Source organism: Marmota monax, unplaced genomic scaffold (assembly GCF_021218885.2).
Source record: "Marmota monax isolate L192 unplaced genomic scaffold, Marmota_monax_Labrador192_F-V1.1 WCK01_AAM20220418_F8-fsc00080, whole genome shotgun sequence".
Lineage (NCBI taxonomy): Eukaryota > Metazoa > Chordata > Mammalia > Rodentia > Sciuridae > Marmota > Marmota monax.
Genome location: NW_026694750.1, coordinates 4,679,081 through 4,704,479, shown reverse-complemented (window position 1 = coordinate 4,704,479; position 25,399 = coordinate 4,679,081). Strand labels below are relative to the sequence as shown.

Here is a 25,399-nt window from a genome sequence, read left to right as displayed (position 1 = left end):
AAAAAAAAAAAGGAAAAGAAAAAGGAAACAGGATGTAGCTCACTGCACTCTTATGTAGTAATGCAAGGCCCTGGTATCAACCTCTAGTGCCATGAAAAGAAAAAAAAAGATAACAAAAAACCAGATGCAGAACATTCCCATCACTCCAAAAGTAGCTGCTGACAGTGTTTTAATTTTAAACAGTGAAGAAAGGCACCCCTGAAAGGGGATGTGTGGACAAAGTCTTGAGAAGAGCAAGGGCCAGCCTCTGCGGGCAATTGTGCAGGAGCCAGAGGCCGCTGGGGCGGAGCCAGAGGGGAGGCACAGCTCGGACACAGGCAGCAGAGCTCAGACACAGAACGCTTCCCAAAGGCTCCTGCGTTAGAGGCTTCAGCTGGGCGTGTTGGCACCTGGGGTAGTTCCAGCTACTTAGGAAGTTTAGGCAGGGAGTTTGAGGTGTTGGGCAACATGGCAAGACTCCCATCTAAAAAAGAAAAAAAAGGATTGGTATCCAGCTTCACGATATTGGGTGGGGTGTAGAACCTAAGAGGTGGGGCCCAGTGGGAAGGTTCTAGATCACTGGGGTGTGTCCTTGAAGGGACTGTGAGACCCTGTTCTCCTTCTCTTTTCTTGTTCAGGCCAGGGGGTAGGTGATTTTGCTTTACAATGAGCTCCCTACCATGATATACCACAAGTGGCAAAGAGGCCAACTGACCAAGGATCAAACTTCCAAAACTGTCAGGTGCAGTGGCACACACCTGTAATCCCAGCAGCTTGGTGGGTTGAGGCAGGAGGATTCCAAGTTTGAGACCAGCCTTAGCAATTTAGCAAAACCTTATCTTAAAAAGGGCTGGAAATATGGCTAACTGGTAGAGCACCTCTGGGTTCAATCCCCAGTACTGCAACCAATCTATTCTCCACAACTGGGAGCCAAGTAAACCTGATCTGTTCAAAAGTTGATTACTTAGGTCTGTTACAGTGATGGAAACCTGGCTCTAGGATGAGTTTGTGGGGGGTGATGCATAGGTGGTCGCACAGATGTCACAGGTGGGGTTTTCCTAGGACCACACCAGTTTAACACTGTTGTTTCTGTTGGCCTTAATTTTTTTTTTTTTCAAAGAACCATCATCATCAATAGCTGCCTTAAACTAAGATGCCTGAATGGGTTTACCAGACTGCTCTTCCCCCGTCCTTGCATCATCTGCCCTGGTCTCCTTGTCTGCTGGCACTAGAGGCACAGGGCCTTTGGGAATGATCAGAAGCTCTATCATGTTTCCCCATCTCTCTTTTTGAGGCACTGGTTTCGAACTGAGGGCCTTGCACATGAATGTAGCTCTACTGTTGAGCTATATTCTCAGGCTCCCCTTTTAATTTTGAAATAGGGTCTTGCTAAGCTTCTCAGGCAGGCTGGCATGGAACTTGTGATTCTCCCTGCCTCAGCCACCATGCCTGCCTCTTCTCCCATCTCTTTCCAGATGAAACAAGGCAACACACTCCCTTTTAGGACTAGAGTCCACAGAGCTCACCAATAACCAGGGTGAGGCACTACAGATTCCTTCCAGGCTCAGCTGTGCTGTAGCAGAGGTGGCCAGGGCCTGGTCCTGTGGGATATATGAAGATATTGAGGCACTGGCCAACCACAGATACTGGAAACTGGGTAAGTGTGACAATATATGGGAAATAGAAGTAGACTCATTCTGCAGCAGGACCTAACAGTGCTCTGGGCACTGTTGCCAGGTTTCCTTGTCACTGGCTGAATGATGTAAACCAGGAGCTGGCATTGTATCTGTGAAGGACCATAGTACATATTTTGGTGTTGTGGGCCATGTGGTCTCTGCCTGCCACTGTTCAGCTCCTCTGTTGTCCATGGGAAAGAGGATAAAAGCAAATGACTAGGTGTGGCTGGACACCATACCTTTACACTGGTAAAGCTTGTTGGTAAACCCTGAATCCAAACTGCATAAAATTCCTTCCTCCCTCCCTCCCTTTTGTGCAGGGGACTGAACTCAGGGCCTTGAGCAAACTTAGCAAGCACTCTACCACTGAGATATATTCCCAGTCCTTGAATTGCTTATGATTTTCTTTTGATGTTTTTCTGTTTCTTAACTTGAAGCCTGTGTAAGAGCAGGCAAGAGTTTCAGTGTGGCACCCTGACAGAAATCTATCGGCCTTTACTGTTCGGTAATGCTTTGTTTTTTTGATGAACTATTCAGGTAGTGATGAGATTGAACATAGTGTATGTTTTATTAAAAAAAAAAATACCACATTTCTGTTTTCCCTGAAAGTTGAACTTGTATAAAATATTTTTCCATATTGACCGTCCAAAGTGCTAACTCTGAACACAGGAGAATTAAGTTTTGGCTCTGCCAACAAAGGGCCAGCATCACATGCTATTTTTTTTTTTTTTTAAGTTGAAGATGGACACCATACCTTTATTTATTTATCTTGCCTCACACATTTGAGGCAAGTACTCTACTACTGAGTTCCAGCCCCAGTCCGGGGAAAAAATGTTTGCGTGTGTGGTACTGCGGATTCCTTACCACTGAGCTACACTTTCAGTCCTTTTGATTTTGAGATAGGGTCTTGCTAAGTGGTCTAAGCTGGCCTCAGATGTGTGAGCCTCCTGAGTCATTGGGGTTATGGGTGTGCACCACTGCTCCTAGTTGCACCCCAAAGTTTGTAATGCAGAAGTGAAAAGAAAAGGCTGCTTCTGGGATGGTCCCAAGTGGGACTTCATGAGCCACAGTGCTAGTCTCCTGTCAGTGCACAGACTCTTCAAGCAGAAACTCAGTCAATCCTGATAACCACTTGATTTCTGAGGGTGAATTACCTGACACCACACATGCTTCTGTGAACTTGGGGAAAAGGGTCCACACTGAATGTGAAACTGTTTCTGTGGGAGTGAAGGGCAAGGGAGGAAGCAGGGAAAGCAGGCAGGGAAGGACGTGACTCAATCCTTCAGCTCAAGACAGCAGCACTGGGGAAACCAGTGACCTATGTGTGCATTTCCTAACTGGCCACCTCCTTCAACTCATGAGACCCAGCAATTTTCATTTGATTCTTTGGAGAAAGGCAATCATGTTGTATGCATTATTTCAATTTTTTTTTTTTTTTGGTCCCAGGGATTGAACCGAGGGGTGCTTAACCACTGGGCCACATCCCCCAGCCCTTTTTATATTTTATTTAGAGACAGAGTCTTGCCGAGTTGCTTAGGGCCTTGCTAAGTTGCTGAGGCTGCTTTGAACTCACAATCCTCCAGCCTTAGGCTCCTGAGCTGCTTGGATTTCGGTGTGTGCCACCACGCCCAGCGCATTATTTCAATATTTATCTTACTATGTACCTAATTGTATTGGCTAAAGTAATTTTATTTCCTTTCCCAAACAAAATGTAAACATTAACTATCTGTGTTAATACTATGTGGACAATCAACTGATTTACCAGGGGATGGCATAGGTGTTAGAAGTTGAAAAATATTGTCCAGTCATCACTTTTTCAACTTCTCTGCTTGTTCCTTGCAAATGGCCATAATAACTGAAAACCTCCACAAGCCAGTGACTTTCAACTAGACACCTCTGGTGCTGAGCCAAGCCTATGGAAAGCAACTAAGCCAGAACAGTACCAGTGAGCCAGAGAGAATGTAAGGCTCAGGTGCCAACTTGCTTGATGAAATTAACAGTCCTAAAGATGACCCATCAAGTCATTTTGAGTTGACAAGGACATTTCTTTATTTTAGAGTGGTCTAGATGCCACCTTCTGCTCTTCTTCCTTTTCAGGGAAACAACCTTTAGAAATGGACTGGTCACAGCCTCAGAATAGATGGATTTCTTCCCTTGGTGCCAAGTACAGCTGGACTGCAAACTGTCATTCATTTTCTTTTTAAAAATATTTTTGTAGTTGTTGATAGACCTCTTTTTTTTTTTTTTTTTTTAATTCATATGCGGTGCTGAGAATTGAACCCAGTGCCTCACACATGCCAGGCCAGTGGACTACCACTGAGCCCCAGTTCCTGTCATTCATTTTCACTTGCAAGACAATATACTTTTGTATAATGAAAACTGACAAGTTTGAGAGTAATGAAGTCAGATTTGAATTCTGACAGAAAATCAAGAATATAAAGCAAAGATAAACAAATCTAACACTGGTTAAATCAAATGGGTTAGATTTTTTTTTGACCACTTCTAATTGAATATATGCAAGCTCATGTCCTTTTATATCAAACTGTTACTGAATCAAACTTCGCAAAGAAAAAGGATTTACAAAAGAAAGTACTGCTGGGCATGGTGGAATAGGCCTATAATCCCAGCAACTCAGAAGGCTGAGGGAGGAGGATCACAAGTTCAAGGCCAGCCTTAGCAATTTAGCGCAATCCTATGCAACTCAGGGAGACCCTGTCTCAAAATAAAAAATTAAAAGGGCTGGGAATGTGGTTCAGTGGTTAAGTCCCTCTGGACTCAATCCCCAGTACCAAAAAACAAAACAAAACCAAAAACCAAAAAAAGGTAACTTCTCCTCCTCTTCTTTTTTTCTCCCAGTGCTGGGGATGGAACCCAGGACCTTACACATGCTAGGTAATTGTTTACCACTGAACTACATCCCCACAGGGCTTTTTTAAAAAATTTGAGGCAGAGCCTCAATAACTTGCCCAGCTTGGCCTCAAACCTGCAATTCTCCTGCCTCAGCCTCCTGAGAATAGCTGGGGTTACAGGCCTGTGGCATGGATTAAAGTACCTCTCTTTAAGTAACCTCTGCCATTAGGTCCAAATCACAAACCTTTATCTTGCTTCCCCTTATTTTTCTACAGCAAGGCCTCAAATTTCTGTAAAAGGTACAGTAAATATTTTGGGTATTGTGGGCAACTATTACTGAGACTTCCTAGCTCTACTGTTGTAGCCCAAAACAACTACAGATAAAAGCAAAGGGCTTGTCCTGCTGTGCTCCAATACTATTTTATTTACAGACACTGAAATATTAGTTTGATATAATTTACATGTTCCACAAAATATCCTTCTCCTTTTGATTTTTACAAAAATTCAAAATGTGAAAAACATTCTTTGGTCATGGGCTAATTGTGGCCATGAGCAGTGAGCGGTCAGTTTGTTGACACTTAAGAGAGAACACCTAATTCTACCCTCAGTGTATGGAAACAACAGCCCTTCACCAAAAGGATGCCACCTCTGGAAGGTTACCAGAGGCACACCTGGCAGCTGCAGACACTTGACTGCAACCTTTGTGCCTCTGGAACTAGAGGATCCCACTTGCAGTGTGGAGTTCTGTCTTCTGTATCAGTGCTACTAGACCACAGGGCCTGTCAGTTTGTGGTTGCAAGTCTTCAACACAAGTCATCAAAAAATCCCCAAACAAACAAACAAACAAACAAAACAAACACAATCTAGTTTCTCAATTTCTGAGCTACACAATAAAAAACAAGTTGACAAGATTCACAGGTCCGAGGAGCAACTGCAGAATCCACGGGAGGTGTCTCAGCCAGCCAGCTACAAGCCCACAACTGCCACCTTCATGGCCCACAGGTGCTCCACTCACAAGGTAGCCCTTTATCTTAAACCTAGAGAACAATAAGCACCTTTTTAAACCCTCCCCGTCCCCACCACTGCACTGGTTCAGCCACAATCTGAATCTCCTGCTTAAGCCAGGGCCTGAGAACCTGCATTTTCATAAAAATAATATTATGATATAGTCGAGTTCACTAACTGGCTTTTGGTAGCATAAACTAGTTGATATTCTCTCTCTCTCTCTCTTTTTTTTTTTAGTTGTAGATGAACACAATACCTTTATTTTTTTATTTTGAAGTGGTGCTGGGGATGGAACCCAGTGCCTCACGTGTGAGAGGCAAGCGCTCTCTCACTGAGCCACAACCCCGGCCCCTGATATTCTTTTTTTTAACTGAAATTTTTACAGAAATTAAAAATAAGAAGTTCATATGCAGTTATGTAAGAATAAGAAGCAGCAGCTTGGGAAGCTGAGACAGAGGGACCTCGAGTTCAAAGCCAGCCTCAGCAACAATGAGGTGCTAAGCAAGGTGAGGCACTAAGCCACTCAGTGAGACCCTGTCTCTAAATAAAATACAAAACAGGGCTGGGGATGTGGCTCAGTGGTTGAGTACCCAAGTTCAATTCCTGGTACTCACCTCTCTCCACAGAAAAAAATAAATTGATTAAAAAATAAAAGGCTAGAGATCCTGTCTCAAAATAAAAAGGGCTAGGACTGGGTATGGTGGTGCATGTCTGTAATCCCAGCAGCTTCGGAGGCTGAGACAGGAGGATCGCGGGTTCACAGCCAGCCTCAGCAAAGGCGAGGTGCTAAACAACTCAGTGAGACCCTGTCTCTAAATAAAATACAAAATAGGGCTGGGGATGTGGCTTAGTGGTCAAGTGTCCCCTGAATTCAACCCTTGGTACAAAAAAAAAAAAAAAAAAAAAAAAAAAGGGCTGGGGACATAGTTCAGTGGTTAAGTGTCCCTGGGTTCAATCCCCAGTCCCTACTCTCAAAAAGAAAGGAAGAAAAAAAAAGGCAGTAGAAATTAAACATGAGAGGAGACATGATACCTGCAGACCTGCTGAGGCTGAGGAGAGCTAGCTCTGGCAGGGAGTTTGGAGATGGATCTGTGACCGAAGTTGATTAAAGGGACCAAAGGACAACCACTAGTACCATACCACAGATGGGAAATGCAGGTGTGCTGTCTGAGCATCCAGACAGCCTCCATGATGTAATCCAACCTAAAGGGGCCATAACCAGTTGGGCAAGGACTATGTGCCCTGTTCAGGAAACTGGGCCTTATTTCTCTGGGAAGTTGCCTTAGTTACTAAAACTGAAAAAAAAAAAAAAAAAAAAAAAGAACACTATGAACACATGACTCAGAAGTGCAGAATAAACGGTCAGAAGAGAAGAACTCAAAGGATGGGGTGGCTCTGCTAGGAACTACAGACTGGAGGAAGAAAGAGGGTAAGGAATTGGGATTTTTCTGTCTAAGTCTGGTAAATATTTGAAACTTTCCAAGCTATTTACAATATTACTTTGATGAAAAATATTTTCCCCCATACCTTTACAACTTCCAAACTAGAAACTGCTTAAAAATGATTACCATCCCCAAATGGTCTTATATGCATACTTTAGTTTTTATTTAAAAAAAAAAATTTTTTAGTCATAGATGAACACAATGCCTTTATTTTGTTTATTTATTTTTATGTGGTGCTGAGGACTGAAACCAATGCCTCACAAATGCTAGGCAAGTGCTCTATGGCTGAGCCCCAGCCCCAGCCCCAGCCCTATATGCATACTTTAAATCAGTAGACTACTTGTGTCAGTAAGCCTCAGCTGTTTCTTGCTCAGAAGGACCCAACATAACCACAGGACACCCTTTCTGACAAGCAGGGCCAGCAACATGAGAGAGCCCTTCCTAGCTAGCCATCTGACATCATCAGTAGGCCAACCATGCCCAATGCCAGGGGATCCAGCTCAAATGGCAGTGGCAACTACCTTGGCCTGGGGTCGCTCCTGCACTGGCTCTGTGGATGGCCTGTAAATTTTAGTTTTTTTGGGGGGATGGGGGTGGGGTGGGGGTGGGTACTGGGGATTGAACTCAGGAGCACTCAACCAGTGAGCCACATCTCGAGCCCTGTTTTGTATTTTACTTAGATATACAGCACCTCGACGATGCTGAGGCTGGCTTTAAACTCGTGATCCTCCTGCCTCAGCCTCCCAAATTGCTGGGATTACAAGCGTGAGCCACCATGCCCGGGCTAATTTTTACCTTAATTACATAGCCCATCCTCCCGATGTCATCTTCTGGAAGACAGAGGTCCTCACCACATAGTGTTTTAAGATGAGACAGTGCGACAAAAGCTTTGTTTCCGTAAGTCCATAGCAACCTCATTAGCTCAACGCTCCTGATACTGAGCTCAAACCATTTCCTGAAACATTCAGTCAGTGCTACTGGTTCTGGTCTCTCTCTCTCTTTTTGGCACTGGGGATCAAACCCAGGGGCACTTTTACCACTGAGCTACATTCCCAGCCCTCTTTATTTTTTGAGACAGGGCCTTGCTAAGTTGCTGAGGCTGACCTTGAACTTGCGGTCCTCCTGTCTCAGTCTCCTGAGTCGCTGGGATCACAGGTGTGGCCACCATGCCTGGCTGGTTCTGGTCTCTTGGGTCATCACATATTAAGCCTGGTCCCTGCTTCACTGCAGAGTGAGGGGAAACATACCTCTTAGACTCCAACCCTACAAATCCCCCATAATTGTTCTAGACACATCTTAGACACACCAGATTCACTTCCCCTCCACTGGAAAGTTCTTCCCCAGGTACCTTCTTCTCATCTTTGTACTAACATCACTTTCTTGGTGAGGCCTGCACCCTCTTTGAGCCTGCTGGCCTGCCCCTTACCTTGCTCCAGTTGCCCCATGGCATCAGGATGTGACTTATGCACCATGCACTGTGCATAACCTGTCCCCCAGGTAGAATGCTACTCCATGACAGCTGGACTTCATCTATTTTAGTCTCTGCTGAATGTATTGCTTTGTTTGTCATAATGCTGGGGATGGAACCCAGGCCTTACATGTGCTAGGCAAGTGCTACCACTGAGCTACACAGCCCTGATGTCCACTCCTTGAATGATGCTCTGTAGGGTATTGGCATCCAATTCAAATTATTTTGTGAAAAATCAACCCTCTTTACCCTGCACCCCACCAAAGATGCTAATTGGCTGCTAATATTCAGCCAATGAGTCAATTAAAGATTACCATTTCCTCCTTCCCTCCTCTTCTAAGCTAGCCTGTTGCTGCTGCTGGTAGTTTTTGTTTTGTGCTTAGCCCTTTCATCCTTGTTTGCTGGGCTGGTAGGTACTTGCTGCTGTCCTCTGGCCTGGGTCATCTGTGGGTATGAAGCATCTTCACTATATCCAACAGGGAATGGAGCTGAGCCCCAGCCCCAGCCCTATAGGGAACGGAGCCTTGGCTACAGAGAGGAAATGCTGCACTTTTTTTAAAACAACTTTTTAAATGTTTAGTTGACAATGAAAACTGCACACATTCAAGGTGTACAATGTGATGATCTGATGAACATGTGCATTATTCAGTTCTCACAAACTAATCAATGCATCTATCACCATCTGCACTCAATTATTTTCATTTTCACGATTTTATCTGATCATTAGGATGAAACAAGGAATTTCTGTCAAATGCAATCTCAACAGTAACTCTTTACTAACTGCAAATTCCCCCAGAAGAGGCAACAAGAGGCAATGTGAAATTTGCCCATTTTGTCTGTGATCAGAGAAAGAACCTGTACTTGCTAATTTCATGGGGGATAAAACTCAAAACCTACTAGGGTTTCAAGAACTAGTCTGGCCCAATTACCACCAGCCCCCACCAACTGTCTTTACCTCTGATACAAGATTATGCACATACCGGGGACAATGGCCCTCCAGGTAGCACTGATTTAGCAACAGATCTTTGCCTTTGAACCCCCCTGTGCTCTCCAGAGTCTCAGCTCTACATTGGAGCCCATTTCCAGCACCACCAACTAACCACTCTCCTTCCACAACTCTCAATTTCAGCAGCAGCCCATTTCTGCACATGGTAAATGACTCCTTCTTGCTACTGAGCACCACAAACATGGGCTCAATAGGCTTTTCCTGTACTATTATCCTGCAGCCAAGTAGAATCAGCTTTATGACATCAAAGCCATTTCCACAGAGCAGACTTAAGTCACGACCACAGGCTCCCTCTGACAGTTATAATCATAGGCCAAGGCAAAACAGGCCAAAAAAAAAAAAAAGAAGCTTGAGCAATGTACTTACATATCTTTATAAAAACATTTTGAGATTGAAGATATTTAAGCCTTTTTTGATATAATATTAAGCCTTTTTCTGATAAAGCTGAACTATGTTTCTAAGCTATTACATGAACCACACTCATAACGGAGCCTTCTTAAAACCAGAAAGGAGATCTTGCCAAGTTTATATCAACCTTCGAGAAAGAATGGAATAGACCAGGAAATGATGTAACAATCTCCATGAAATATTTTTTTAAAAGAGTAAAGAATAAAGGCATATATACCCTTGGAAACAGATAGTCAGGCCCCCAGGCACTCCAAGCTGAGTCCTTGGCTGTACGTGGAACCCCAAAAGGTTCAGCAGCAAAAGTCAGACAAGCTGCCTGTGATCCAACTGTCTTCTGAAGATGCCTGAAGTAGCCACTGTCCACAGAGCAAGAAGACTTATGGGTAGTGAGACAAGAAAGGAATTCAGCTAACTATCCAGTGTGAAGTGACCCTGTCCTATTATCTTAGCCTCTAAAAGGCAAGATGTGGGTGGAGTATACAAATAAAATAGAAGCCCCCAGATGGAGAGAGAAGGGTCCAATCCGATTCCACAGCCACACCCATCCTCCTGGATGAACCCAGGGCCTCCCCACACTGGCTTTCTGTGCAGGACCCCAGAGAATACCTGAGCTGGGCGTTTTCCAGCAGTAAGTGCAGTCAGAGGACTTTCTCCATAGGGCAAAGTGAAAGCCCAAACAGAGGTAGTGAGAACTAGGGACTGTGGGGTCCAAGGACTTGAGCTTACATGATGGCTCTCACGGTAAACCTCACCAAGGGATAAACTGGGCTGAGGCCAGAGAAGGCACCTAATGAGCATGGATTGAAAGGTGGAGTCCAAATCTGGATCCTGGGCTCGTGTCCGAGCCCAAGGCTCTTCCATGCTGTCTCTAGCATGTGCTTGTGTGTGTGGTGGGGGGCGTGTGTGCCACCATCGGATGGAGAGGTGTGTGCTGGAGGCTGGCACATGACCTTCTCCTTCTGCACCCTATAGCACTTTTCGCACTGCAAACAGCGAGGGCCTGACCACAGGAGGAGGCTGAGGGTGATGTTAGGGGCCATCTCACATCCAGCCCCAGCTTCCAGGGGGCAAAAACTGGCCGACTGAGCCATGTGAAACACCAAAACAAAATTAGGGGGTGAGGGTGTGGCTCAGTGGTAGAAGAAAAAAGGAAGAGCTATATGGCTAAAATAAAATTAGGCTCCAAACCTCACCTTGGTACCAGTGTCACTTGTATTTACAAATCAGGGTTATCTTTTTCTCATAACATCAACTTCATATTTACTCATTCTTTCAACCTGGAGCAGCAGGCATGATGGATGTCCTAATTTTACCCACAAGAAAACTAAACACAGGCCAAAGAGTATGCTGGGTCCTGCTTTTTTGCATCAGTCATTTCTCACCTCCCAATTTCCACTTGGACTTTTTGTTCTGTACACCCATCCTGAGGCAAAATCCTAATGACTCCCACTGATGAAGACAGACACACCCTCCCAAGAGTCAGATGCAAGATCACACATGGCATCCAGCCTGCCACTCCCCTACAAGCTGGAGTCCACTGAGGGGTCCAGTGGACAGGTAGATTCCTACGATTATCAAGTGTGGACCTGTTAAGAGAAGAAAACCCTTTTCTTCTCAGAAGGAGATGTTCCAAACCTTTCGGCTCATCTTGAAAAGAAAAACAAGAAAACACCAAACCAAAAAAAACACTTTGGAAATGGAACAAAAGATCCAGCTCCAATCCTCTCCACAAAATGCCTCAGAGCCAACATCTGGTTATCACCATTTCTGGTTAGAAAATGTTTTATTTATTTCAAAGCAGTTTATGGAAGTAGCAAAGTAGTGGAAGTTTTAAAATAACTTGCATGCCTGCAGGAAATGGTCCCAGCTGTGCTCTCACTCCACAGAAACAGGGCCCGCAGGCACATGTGCACAGAGTCCCGATACACAACCACCGCGCACAACCAGGCACTCCCAGATGGCTTCTGTGTTCGCAGGAACACAGCTCGGGACCCTCTCTTCCCTGTTACTGCTCAGACTGCAGCACAAATGCAGCCAGGACAGTAAAGCCACCAGGGCAACTTTCTGCCCACCTCAGCCCAGCTGCCAACACTGGTATTTTAAGCCGGACACCCCTAGCATGCTGGTCTGGGCCCACCTGGGGATCACAGCAGGGAACTGCTGGAACAGCTGGGACACCTCAGAGACTTCTGAGTTCCCTGGCTCAGTTCAGCTGGGGTTCACCTCCTACCTCCTTCTGATTAAGAGACAGCTCCACACAACTAAAGCTATTACCTGCTATGAGTTAAGTGTGTGTGGACATTTACAAATACCATTAGCCATCTGTATCCATGGCCATGCATCCATGGATTGAAAATGTACAGGAAAGAAAATTCCCACTGGTACTAAACAAAGACGTTCTTCTTGTCATTACTCCTTCAACAATACAGCATAACAACCGTCTCTACAGCATTTACACTGTGTCATTGTGAGTAATCTAGAAGCGATTTTAGACACACAGGAGGAGGTGTGCAGGTTATATGCAAACACCATGCTATTTTATACAAGAAACTCGAGCACATCTGGAATTTGACATCTTTGAGATGTTCTGAAACCAACCTTTCTAGGACCCTGCAGGATAACTAAAATATATACACTGGGGAATGTAGGGTTCAAACATACAGGCCTGTTCTGAAAATAAGGTCTTTTACTAGAACGAATTTAATCAGAGGTTCACTTCACTCTCTGCTTCCCAGTCTAAGCTGTCATTGTTTCTTTTTTAGAAGATTTAAAGAAAAATAATTATGTTTGTTAAATACTTTATTTGGCTTAATTTCTCCTTCCTACAATGCAACTGAGTTGACAGATTATGGGAGTCCTGGAGAAGGCTACTAGCCCTCATCACGAGAGACAGGCTTTCTGCATGGCCATGCTGGCCACAGGGAGGGGCCTGGCTGCCAAGTCCTCTGACCGCACAGTTGGACAGTACACCAGGCCACAATCCCATCACTCGGCACAGCTGCCATCCCACACTCTCAGGACAACCTCCCTAAGAAATGCAAAGAAAAGAACATGGTACTTGGACTGAAGAGTAACTCTGCCTCTGTAGTGCTCTTTGGGGACTTGGTCACTTACGCTGCAGAGACAGTCTGGTGACTTGTGTTCATGGCTCCCACGTCCTAGGGTGAGGAAAGCAGAGACCCCTGCTTGTTGGAATCTGGGAACGCCCCACATCCTCTGCATCATTTGGCCATCCCTGTCCTGTCAGCCTCATGTTTGAGCGGTTAGGTGCCTGTCCCTTCCTGACACTGTCTTGGGCTGATTTTTAATGCCAAGGAGTTGGGCAGCACAGCTGCAGGAGAACCAGCCTGAGTTTCTGCTTGGGGATCTTGGCTTCTGGGAGAACTGGGGGTTGGTTCTGTCTTCCCTCCAGCTGGGTGGAAACTCTTGCTCCAGGTCAGCAGCGGCTACCAGAGCCACCTTCCGGAAGAACCCACTGTGAGGCAAGTGTTTTGTCCCACCCCGCTGGTGCACGGTTACCATAAAAGCCTACCAGCCTCTCAGTCTTTGAGGCTTCCCTGTCCCACCACTGGCCGGGCTACCTTGGGGTTGGTTCGCTGCTGCAGCCTCCTCTCCTCCCGCTCTTGCTGTAGTCGTTCAAACTCTTCTCTAATTTCCGCTGGAGTTCTCCGCCGCTCCACAACCTGCGGGAAAAGCAAGGCAGCCAACGCGAGGAAAATAGGCAAAGAATTTCTGAATGACTTCATTTTGGCATGTACAGGCTGCTGGGGAGCCTACCATGCACGCCCCTGGGACCTTGAGATGTCAGGGGAGCTGTGACGAGCTCTCCACCATGGACCCCAGAGGACAGAGAGTGCTGCCACCCTCCCAGGACTGTAGTGTGTGACTTCCTTCAACTCTCCACAGTCTGACATTCTTTTTTATTATTATTTTTATTTGTTCTACTCAGTTGTACATGAATTCATCATTCACAAATGGAGCACAGCATTTCAATTCTCTGGTTGTACACAGTGTAGAGACGCAACATTCATGAAATCATACACATACCTAGGGGAATGATGTCCATCTCATTCCACCATCTTTCCTACCTCCATAACCCCTTCCCACCCTCCCCTTTGCCCAATCCAAAGTTCCTCCATTGTTCCCATGCCCCGTCAACCCCCGTAATCATAGATCAGCATCCATTAATCAGAAAACATTCAGCCTTTAGTTTTTTGGGTTTGGCTTACTTCACTTAGCATAATATTCTCCAACTCCATCCATTTACCTGCAAATGCCATAACTGTATTCCCTTTTAATGCTGAGTAATATTCCATTGTTTACATATACTACAGTTTCTTTATCCATTCATCTATTTATGGGCATCTAGATTGGTTCCACAGTTTAGTTATTGTGAATTCAGCTCTATAAACATTGGAGTGGCTAGGTCACTTCAGCATGCTGATTTTAAGTCCTTTGGGTATAAACTGAGGAGTTGGATACCTGGGCCAAATGGTGGTTCCATTCCAAGTTTTCTGAGGAATCTCCACACTCCTTTCCAAAGTAATTGCACCAGTCTGCAATCCCACCAGCAGTGCATGGTGCACCTTTCCCCCACATCCTCTCCAACACTCATTACTGTCTGTATATTTGATAACTGCCATTCTGCAGTCTGACATTCTTTACTTTAAGCCACCTCTTTGAGGCTGCGTGAATCTTACAAAGAAAATCTCACAGTTTAAATTTTCTAATTGAGTCCCTGGTTATAAATTCTGGCTATGAACTCAGACATGACTCTGGCTGGTCACTACACTCCTTGTGGGCTGATAGGACCAGAGGATCTCAAGCTGTGAGGGTCGGGTGTTCTAGACTTCTGGGACCCTTTCTCCCACAATGTGACAAACCTTTGCACGGAACATCCCATGACATTCTAGTCTTAGCTCAAGATGAGATTTCAGAGAGGTGACTGTGGGGAGAAACACAGGAGGACACAGCCACAGGGTCTCCGGTGCCTCTTCTGGAAAAGGAAACTGCACCATGTGACAGCTTGGGGCCCCACTTATAACTGCACAGTCCTAAGCACTGCAAGAAACGGTTTGCTGGGAGAAGGACAGAAAAGAGGTTGCTCTTCTTCAGTCGTGGACAAGGGAGCACATCCAAGTGCATATTCCTTGTTGGTGGAAGAAATACAGAGAGTCTGCAGGTGTAGCTGACAGAGTATCTACCACTTGGTAGGTGACAGGAGAAAACGTACCCAGGGAGCTCCAAGTTTGAAACATATTTTTAAAAAATATATGCCCATGGGGGCTGGGACTATAGCTCAATGGCAGAGTGCTAGCATGCATGAGGCACTGGGTTCGATCCTCTCTTAGCACCACAAAATTAATAAATGAATACATACATACAGAAAATAAAGGTATTGTGTCCATCTGTGACTAAAAATATTTTTAAAAATTATTCTTATAGCAAAAAACCAATAGTACAGAGTATATAAAAAAGTCACGTTTCTCTTCTCTTTCTTTTTACCACCCACCACCCCCATCAGTACTGGGGTCTGAGACCAGGGGCACTCTACTACTGAGCTACATCCCCAGTCCTTGTAATTTTATTCTGAGACAAGAGTCTTGCTAAATTGCCAACTTGTGATCCTCCTGCCTCAGTCGCCTGACTTGCTGGGATTACAGGTGTGAATCACTACACCCAGCACACATTCCCTCTTATCGTAGGTAACCTACACACACAAACAAACTTTTTTTGGTAGTGCTAGGAATTGACCCAGAGCCTTGTAAATGTTAGGCAAATGCTCTACTACTGAACATCCCTAACCCAATCATAGGTTAATATTCAATTATTTATGTCTCTTTCTAAAAATCTTTACATATGTATGTGCTTGCATTTATGTATATATGAACATTTTTAACATAAATGTGACCATATTATAAGATTTGTTCCACTTGATGGAGAAAATAAACACAGATACTAGCTTATCCAAAAAGGCTGAGATATTTGTCCACCTCTACTTTTAGAAAGTGAACAGAAAAATAAACAAACAAATAAATAAATAAATAAATAAGGAAAACCAGCCCACTGGTATATTCCTGTAATCTCAGCTACTTGGGAGGCTGAGACTGAAGATTGCAAATTTGAGGCCAGTCTCATCAAAATAAAATATAAATAAATAAATAAATAAAAAGGGTCAAGGGAAAAAAGCAGCGGCGGCAGTGCTTGCCTGGCACTGTGCAAAGCTCTGGGTTGAATTCCTAGCACGTTTGGTGATGGGGTGAGTAACATTCTTTTCCCCTCAAATAACTTAATATTATAAATCAACTGCTAAAAAGGAAGAGGTGATTCTTTTTTTCTTTTTTTGGTACCAGGGATTGATACCAGGGGCACTCGACCCCTGAGCTACATCCCCAGCCCTTTTTGTATTTTATTTGGAGAGAGTCTCACTAAGTTGCTTAGCACTTCATCCTTGCTGAAGCTGGCTTTGAACTAGCGATCCTCCTGCTTCAGCCTCTTGAGCTGCTGGGATTACAGGAGTGTGCTACCACGCCTGGCAGAGGTAATTCTTTTTTAAGGAAGCTTTAAAATAAAAAAAGGCTAGCTGGGCACGGTGGTGCATGTCTGTAATCCCAGAGGCTCTGGAGGCTGAGGCAGGAGGATTATGAGTTCAAAGCCAGCCTCAGCAATATATCAAGGTGCTAAGCAACTAAGTGAGACCTTGTCTCTAAATAAAATACAAAAAAGGGCTTGGGATGTGCCTCAGTGATGAGTGCCCCTGAGTTCAATCCCTGGTTCAAAAAAAAGATTATTAAAATCACCCAAGAAAAAATAGAAAGACCTAAATGGCATGACAGAAATTGCTTTGGGACCTCAGGAAACATACTTGGTTTTACTAAATGGACAGGACAGGTCCCTCGCCTGAGTTTGCCAACACCAAGGGCCCATGAGCCTATCAGTGGATACCCAAAGCCACCACCTTGGCCAGAATGAAAGCCAGGCACAATCTACAATTTCCATTACCTTCTAACCTGTCAGTCTCTCCCTTCATTGATTGAAGGAAGAAAAAAAAAAAAAACCTTCAGGGAAACTATGTAGTCAATTGTTACATTTATCTTTGAAGAACCATAAAAAATGATTCAAAATACTTTAAATGTTGTTCATGAGGTTAAGTGGGCTATGGCTGCAAACACAATTTATCTGGCCCCTGCCAATGACTTAAGAAACACATCACGAGGAACAAAAGGGTCTGGGTGTGAAGCCAGGAGGTCTGGAAGGGAGGTGGCTCCTCCACATAGCCCAGGGAATCAACACGGTCCCAACTTGGACCAAAGGTTCCATAACTGTTCCATTCAACAGGGCCTGGTTTTAAAAACAGGTTAAACAAAAGTTTTGTGTTTTTTTTTTTTTAAGATGTAGATGGACAACACAATACTTTATTTTATTTATTTATTTTTATGTGGTGCTGAGGATCGAACCCAGTGCCTCATGCATGCAAGGCAAGCGCTCTACCACTCAGCCCCAGCCCAAGCAAAAGTTTGCTTAGCCATAATTTTAACCAGTAACATTAACAGACCCCATCAATGTGTGCATACACCATTTTTTTAAAAAATAAACCAATGTGCAAGTTTCTAATAATTTAAATCTGTTCGTATCCTGCAGGAAATCAAAATATTAGACATGCCAGGCTCCATAGAGGTCACAGCAGGAAAAGATATGTTTTCAGGAATTCTAGCTGTTTACTCTTTGCAGATGGAATTAATAGCTGAAAATTACTTCCTGTTGTACTCTGTGATAAGCTACAGAAAAAAATAATCCAAAAAATGCCAGATTGGGCTCAGCCCCCTGAGTAGCCTGTATTACGGGCACCTGCCACTGAACTTGGCTTCTAGTCATATTATGAATAATTCTGCAAATAGTTGGTGCATAATCAGAGCTAACTGCCAAGTCAAAACGGCTGGTCCCTCCAGAGAGTGGAGGACACTTTGCTAAGCAAGCATCTCACTCTTGGCTCCCACAGGCCTTTGCCATCCAGGATGCTTCACATCCTTCTATGAACAGAGGACATGATGTTGGAGAGTAGATGGGGACTAAGATGGCCATGGGCCACTCTTCCCCACTGTGGCAGTCCTTAGAAGCATCCAGGAACACAGCACCCTGTACAGTATTGCAGCTGGTAAAGATCACATATTCTCTGCTTCTCATGAACAGAGAGCATCACATGCAGCCCAAGAATCTACACAAGTGTGTTGTTCACCTGAACCACCTGCCACAGGTCTATCCCTAGACTAGCCAGGAAGCCTCACCTTATGGAGAGAGGAATACAGACATTTTGGAAGGGAGATGGCAAATGGAAAGAGAACAGAAACCTAGCCTCCGTCTGACACAACTGCTAACCTCCAGGCAACCTGAGGCAAGTCATTCCTCTGTAAGTTTCAGTTTCCTGCTATGACATGAGGACAGTTAAAATACCCAATTCTGCCTGGTGCAGTGGCACACGCCTGTAATACCAGAGGCTCAGGAGGCTGAGGCAAGAGGATTGCAAGTTCAAAGCCAGCCTCAGCAACTTAGCAAGGTCCTAAGCAACTCAGCGAGTCCCTGTATCTAAATAAAACACAAAAAAGGGCTGGGGGTGTGGCTCAGTAGTTAAGTGCCCCTGAGTTCAATCCCTGGTACCAAAACAAAAAACAAAAAAATAAAATTCCCAAGGTGCCATCTGGTTTGAAAATTCTATGATATTAGCCAATTTCTTATTTTGGAATACTTTTAGAAATTTAGAACTTCAAAATAGTTGCAGATAGTTCAGAAAGTTCTAGTATACTCTTTATCCAGCTTCCCTTAATGTTAACATCTTATGTAATCATGAACATGTGTCAAATCTGAAGCCAACATTAGTACATTTCTTTTTCTTTTATTTTGGGTACCAGGAATTGGACTCAGAGGCACTCGACCACTGAGCCACATCCCCAGCCCTATTTTGTATTTTATTTGGAGACAGGGTCTCACTGAATTGCTTAGCGCCTCGCTTTTGCTGAGGCTGGCTTTAAACTTGTGATCCTTTTGCCTCATCTTCCTGAGCCACTGGGATTATAGGCATGAGCCACCATGCCCAGTTCATTATTACATTTCTATTAACTAAACCCAGATTTCTCAGATTTTACTATTTTTTTCACTAACATCCTTTCTTTGTTCTGGGTTCCAATCCAAGATGGGAAAAGTGAAACAGAGATAATACCGTGATTGCAAAATGCAGATGACCCAGGCCAAAGGATCCAACTCTAACTATAAATTTTGTTGTTGTTGTTGTTTTTTTTTTTTTTTTTTTGGTGCTGAGGATTGAACCTAGAGCCTTGTGCATGTGAGGCAAGCACTCTACCAACTGAGCTATATCCCCAGCCCTAAACGTAAGTTTTGAAAATGACATTTGTAGGTGAACTGAGTTATGTGTTTTCCATTCCACTTGCCCCTGCTATCAGTCAACATCATCAAAGCACAGTTCAAAGTTAGATTTTCATTGGGCTAAGAACAGAGCTCAGCTGGTAGAGAGCTTGTCTAGCGTGCACAAGAACTTGGGCTCAATCTCCAGTACCGTGAATAAATAAATTGATTTTTGCTATTTTATTTATTTAAATTTATTTTTAGATGTTAGTGAACCTTTATTTTATTCATTTATTTATATGCAAAGCTGAGAATTGAACCCAGTGCCTCACACACGCTCTACCAGTGAGCCACAACCCCAGTCCTAGATTTTTGCTATTTTAATGAAAAGACAAATTTTGTTTTCAATGTGGACATTTGTACCAACACTGTTAACCAACTCCAAGCACTAACATGGGTGACTTTTCAAGCTGGAAATGATTACATCTCATTGCTTTGGAATCCTGCCAGAGAAGGAGAAAGTCCTGAAGGTTAAGGAAAAAAGTGAAAACTTATCTAATGGATATTTCATGGAAGCCAAAGAAGCTCCAATTTCTCTTCCAGCATCCATCATAAAATGGAAGTGGTAGGACTGCTGGGAGCAGACTGCCAGCCCCTCCCCAGGGGTGCTGAGATCTGAGGACACCAGCAGCGCCCTTCACCCTTTACTACCCACAGGTTCCATATTAAACAGGTACAAAGTGGGTACCCTCAGTGACTGGTGAAGTCTGATAGCCTAGAATACACAGAGCAGGAAGTGGGTATGGCACCCTGAAGAGGTGACAGCTACCACTACAGAGGGAGAATCCAGGTTGGGAACAGTTCACCCAGCTGGAGCAAGTCCTTGAGGACTGTGCTGGAGTCCAAGGTCACTGCAAATATCTTGGGTGGCATCTTCATGTATCCTGCCTTGAAAGCATTTTTGTCTTGCAGTGAAAGCTTAGTATCACTATGAAAAAAGCCAATTCTGACCAATGAGAACTTTTTTTACTTGAAGTAGTTTACTAAAGAATACAAGTACAGGGGCTGGGGTTGTGGCTCAGTGGTAGAGCGCTCACCTGGCATGTGCAAGGCCCAGGGTTTGATCCTCAGCACCACATATAAAATAAAGGTATTGCGTCCAACTACAACTAAAATATATATATATATAATGAAAAAAAAGAATACTAGTACGAATCATCCACTCACCACCTGTGATGGCCTTGTTGCTGTGTATGGTTTTGCCTCATTTCTAATTGGGGAGATGACACTAGGAAATCATGCAGAAGACTCCAATGCCTCAGGAGACTTGGAATGGTTCTCCTGGGAACTAAAATCCTAGACTCTGAAGTGGGAATATGTAATGAGGGCCTACAGCTCTCACTTCTGCCTTTCAAACTTTCAATCAACTTATGTCTTAAAACATTAAGGAAACTTTAAAGTTGAGAAATTTAATAAATACAACAGGATTCTATGTCCTCTTTTGGAATAAAAAAATGCTAAGGTACCAGACTTTACACGGAGTCATGATGCACTACTGCAGCACAAGGCACCATTTTTCCATCAAACCAGAGAACACAAACCCACTGCTTTTTGAAGCTAGGCAGGAGAAGCAAAGGAGCGAACGGCCTGATATAATGACTGACAGGGAGTGGTGGGGCCTGTTGGGGGTGCACAGCACAGCCCAGTCTAAAGGGCTCAGCTCCTCACTTCAAGTTGACTGCTGCCTTTCAGGGCAATTTAGATCCAGTATGACTAATCTTTTGGTGCTTCAAGAAGACAGAAGATTGAATTTCCATGCAAAAACTCCCAAAGGGTATCTATCTATCTATCTATCGATCAATCGCTGGGGATGGAATCCAGGGCCCTAATCACGTTAGAGAAGTTCTCTACCTCTGAGCTACATCTCCAGCCCTTTTTATTTTGAGACAGGGTCTACTAGGTTGCTCAAGCTGACCCTTGAACTTGCAATCCTTCTGCCTCAGCCTCCCGAGTAGCTGGGATTACAGGGGTGTGCCTGGGGTGTCAAATACCTCTCAAGTTTTAAATGTTAGCAACTACAATTCACTGTACAGGGCAATAAAAACATGGTCACAGGTGGGTTGGGCATGGTGGCATACCCTTGTAATACCAGAGACTCAGGAGGCTGAGGCAGGAAGATCACAAGACCACAAGTTTGAGGCCATGTGGGAGGCCGCCATATTGTGTGACCAGCATTTTCCTTTCCTGATTGGTGAGGCTTGTTGGTCACTTCACGTGATAAACCTTTAACATTGTTGGCTCTAAAACTGTCTGCTTTCTCCGTGACCCTTCAAAAAATTCCACGGTCCAATAAATTTCTATAGCACACTTTCTCAATCAACCTGGAAATTCTCCTGGAGCAGCCCCAATGTTCTGGGCAACAATTACTGCCCCCGACCAGTGTGGGCAGCTAAACTAGAGGTTGTTTGAGTGAATTCCCTAAGGTATCAAATAAAACACAGACACACATTAAATTTACCATTAATTAAATTTACCTTTAATTCAAGCCCCGGGACGGCTCCTCTGCCCTCAGCCTCAAACTCCCCAAATGGGAGAGCGAGGAATGTCATGAAAGGCAGGCAAGAGAGCTAACACATTCGGGAGTGGTCTTTTATTGGGGGGACTCTGATTCTTAGAAATTTCCATTCAAAACAGATCAAGAGGGGCAGGGTTACAAGTTCAGGTAAGGTAACTCGATCCCTGGGTATGCAGGAAGGCACATCCACGCACAGACACATTTGGCGACATTTTTATGACTCTCAAGATCAGGGCTACCATCTACGGCCACTTTGATGTGGCCATATCACAGGAAGTGACCCATAGAGCCTCACCAATCAGGAAAGGAAAATGCCGGTCACATGATGTGGCAGCCTCCCACAAGGCCAGCCCCAGCAACTTAGTGAAACCCTGTCTCAAAATCAAATAAAAAGGGCTGAGGACACCGCTTGGAGTTAGAATGCCCCTGGGTTCAATCCCCAGTACTGGGGAAATGGAAACGGGAGTGTTCCTTGCCTATACCCTCAGGCTTAAGAGGTATCCTGCTAGAATCTGAAGAGATAGGCACACATGCCTGAGGTCAAATACTGAAAGAACTTCAAGGGAAACATTATATGATGATGGGAAAAGGGGGCACAAAACCTCAGAGAAGGTGAATCTGATGTTATTAACTAACAGCTTGCCCAAATTTCTTGGGCATCAGAACCAAATTTCTTTAATGGAATTAAGTCATAACACCTATACATTCCTGCTGCAATTTAGTTTGTTTTTTTAATATTCATTTTTTAGTTTTAGGTAGACACAACATCTTTATTTTGTGAGCCACATCCCCAGCCCTGCAATTTAGTTTTACTATTAGTTTCCATGTCCACTTTTCTTCCTGAGCCCCTCATGCTCCTCTGTTGACAGCAATATGGAAGTACACAGCAAGAAACAGGAGGGCTGCTGGGGTTGTGGCTCAGTGGTAGAACACTTGCCTAGCATATGTGAGGCACTAGGTTCGATTCCCGGCACCACATAAAAATAAAAACAAATAAAGGTATTGTGTCCATCTAAAACTAAAAAATAAATAATAATAATAATAAAAAAGAAACAGAATCGGAAGCGCCTGCATCTCAGGGATCTCCTCCTGTACCACAGCTGCCAGGCGACCTGTTTCACAGACAGTCGCTGCACCTTTGGTCTCATGTATCACAGTTGACGACATCATGACATCATCCATCACACCCGAAGAGGTGATCACAGACAATACTCTCGATTTTTCTGTTCCACGCTCTTCACATGCCTAACTCTCCCAGCAGGAACACTTCCTAAGCGCAGTTACTCATCATGAAGGTGGAGAAAGGCATGGACAGACAGTGGAGGGGGAAGGGAATATGTGCAGGCAGACTTGCACCCCTCACCAAGCCACCAGGGCTCCAGGGCTTCCAGGGCTCCCCAGCCCCATCCCAGGCTGAACACCTGGGGTGCCATGCATCTCTTCCTTTTCACTTGACAGGTTAGGAAACTACAGACACCCCAGACTGCAGACTTGCCAAAGTTCAGAGAGTTACAGAGTGGCAAAATGAGGTCTAGAATTCCACCTTGGACACTAAAACACAAGGTGAGGAAGGGACCTGTGGCACCTCCAATATTCTCAAAGGCCTTATCACAGGTTGTGGGGTGCTGTTTTGTAGTTGTTTCATGACTTTTCTGGGATGCCAGATGTACAGTTTCTCTTACCTCCCATCCTTCCATTTCCAGTCCTCTCTTTCCATATATATCATAGATGGCCCTCGTTTGGGGGTCACTAAGCACTGCAACAAGAAAAATGAAACATGTTTACCAAGTACAAAATTCTCTTTTCAATCCTTTCTGAAAACACTGGCGACAATGTCCTTGGTGCCCCCACCTGGCCACTCTTCCCAGAGACCCGTGTCACTCTCTGGGCCTCTTTTCTCCTATGTGCTTCCTTGCCAACCCAGGCTGTGGTTTAAAGATGGCTACAAATGAGAGCAGTCCACCTGCCCGGTCTAGGCTTCTCCTCACTGTAGGGACAAAGGGCACAAGGTGCACCTGCAGGAAGCCAGGATAAAGGGCTTCCTGATAAAGGGCTGTTCCTGAAATAATCTGGCCAGTTTCTGTCACAGTATATAGAATATGCTGGTCTGACAGTTGATTGCATTTTCTAAAGAAAAATCTGACTTATAATTTACTCTAAAGAGTGTTAATATCTCTTGAGACAGTCTACACTTTTTGAGTGCCCCTCTCTTTTTCATCTGGAATTATTTTAAAAGGTACCAATCCCTCTTACTGTTGTTGGTCACACCAGGTAAAGCACGTCAGAAAGATTTCTTGGCAAGGATCAGGGGCCCTCAATGGCCAAGAGCAGTCACAGTCTGCCCACCACTCTGCCAAGCTGCTCAGGACCTTTGCATCTTTTCTCCCCTGAGAATTCTCATGTATTTTTAGGCCTAGTTAAAAAACAATGTAAATGAGTCCATCCATATTCAAACCTTAAGGGGAAGAAAGAAATGCTGACCACTGGAAAACATGGGAGCAAGAATTCTTGAGTTAATCTCTAGGATTTAATAAGAAAACATCTATTCACTATTTTATTTTCATTTCCTTTTAGGCAAAATTTGGGGACCAGGTCTGCTGCTGTGGCATCTTCACAAGCATGGGCGGGTTTTTCTGTTAACCTGGACAACAGTAAAATCAATGCCACCTTCTAGACAACAGAATGCAATAAAAAGACTTTGGGAAACAGCCACATAAGTGGTTTGAACAGCATGAAATTTGGTAATGACAAGAGACCAAGTGCTCACATTTGTTATTACCAGGCCTGATTTTTTTTTTTTTTTTTACTGGTCATTAAAATCTAACTTCCTGGTAAAAGGTAAAATAACATATGCTATTATGTCTGCAACAAGAAGTCTTTATTATTGTGTAAAGAAACATATCATCTAATTTTTGGTGTCTCTCTTTTTTAAAACCTTTGTTTTATTTATTTATTTTTATGCGGCGCTAAGGATTGAAACCAGGGCCTCACATGAGCTGGGCGAGCCACAACTTCAGCCCCCAATTTTTGGTCTCTTTGAGTAAGAAGCAAACACCAAGTGGTTCTGGAATGAATAACTTACTTTATTTGGCATATATCCTCATACATCAAGTGATTTAATTTGTGTGTGTGTGTGTGTGTGTGTTGCTGGGGCCTTGTACATACGAGGCAAGCACTCTACCAACTTAGCTATATCCCCAGCCCAATTTGATGTATTTTGGCTTTTACTGTAAAGAATGTGATAAAATGTAGACAGTATACGATTTACCCATTCCAAGTATGATCTTTGGCAGAAGTGGGCACAAGTGAGGTGTTAGGCTCTGTCACTGCATCCAGAAGTTTTCATCACCCAAAGAGAAACTCTGAACCCACCAGTGAACTAAATATTTCCTAAGCACACCTCACAATTCTTCTTCCTGACACCTAAGATTTAGGGATGAAAGCCTGAACCACCCGACTCTCTTTCCTATTTGCCTTCTTAACAACATTTTCTTTCTTTTTTTCAGAACCTTCTTTAAGGGAATGCTGCAGAAGCAATAAAACTGCTTTCAGATAAAAAAAGAGAACAAAGAAAGCTTCCCAGTAATGATGGTGCTTCCCTCCAAAGTTCCCCCTGGAGGCGGCCAGCAAGCA

General features: G+C 44.1%; 1 protein-coding gene across 1 annotated transcript in view; it reads right to left on the bottom strand.

Moving 5' to 3' along the window:
* The window catches only part of Dnajc11 (DnaJ heat shock protein family (Hsp40) member C11), a 58,828-nt gene that overhangs the window by 17,531 nt on the left and 15,898 nt on the right, over positions 1-25,399 (bottom strand). The window contains exons 3-4 of the mRNA XM_046424513.2: positions 23,449-23,522; positions 13,416-13,517 (exon numbers count right to left, since the gene is read on the bottom strand). Of these exons, the coding sequence (XP_046280469.1) occupies positions 13,416-13,517; positions 23,449-23,522 (176 nt within the window). The remainder of the gene's footprint in view (positions 1-13,415; positions 13,518-23,448; positions 23,523-25,399) is intronic.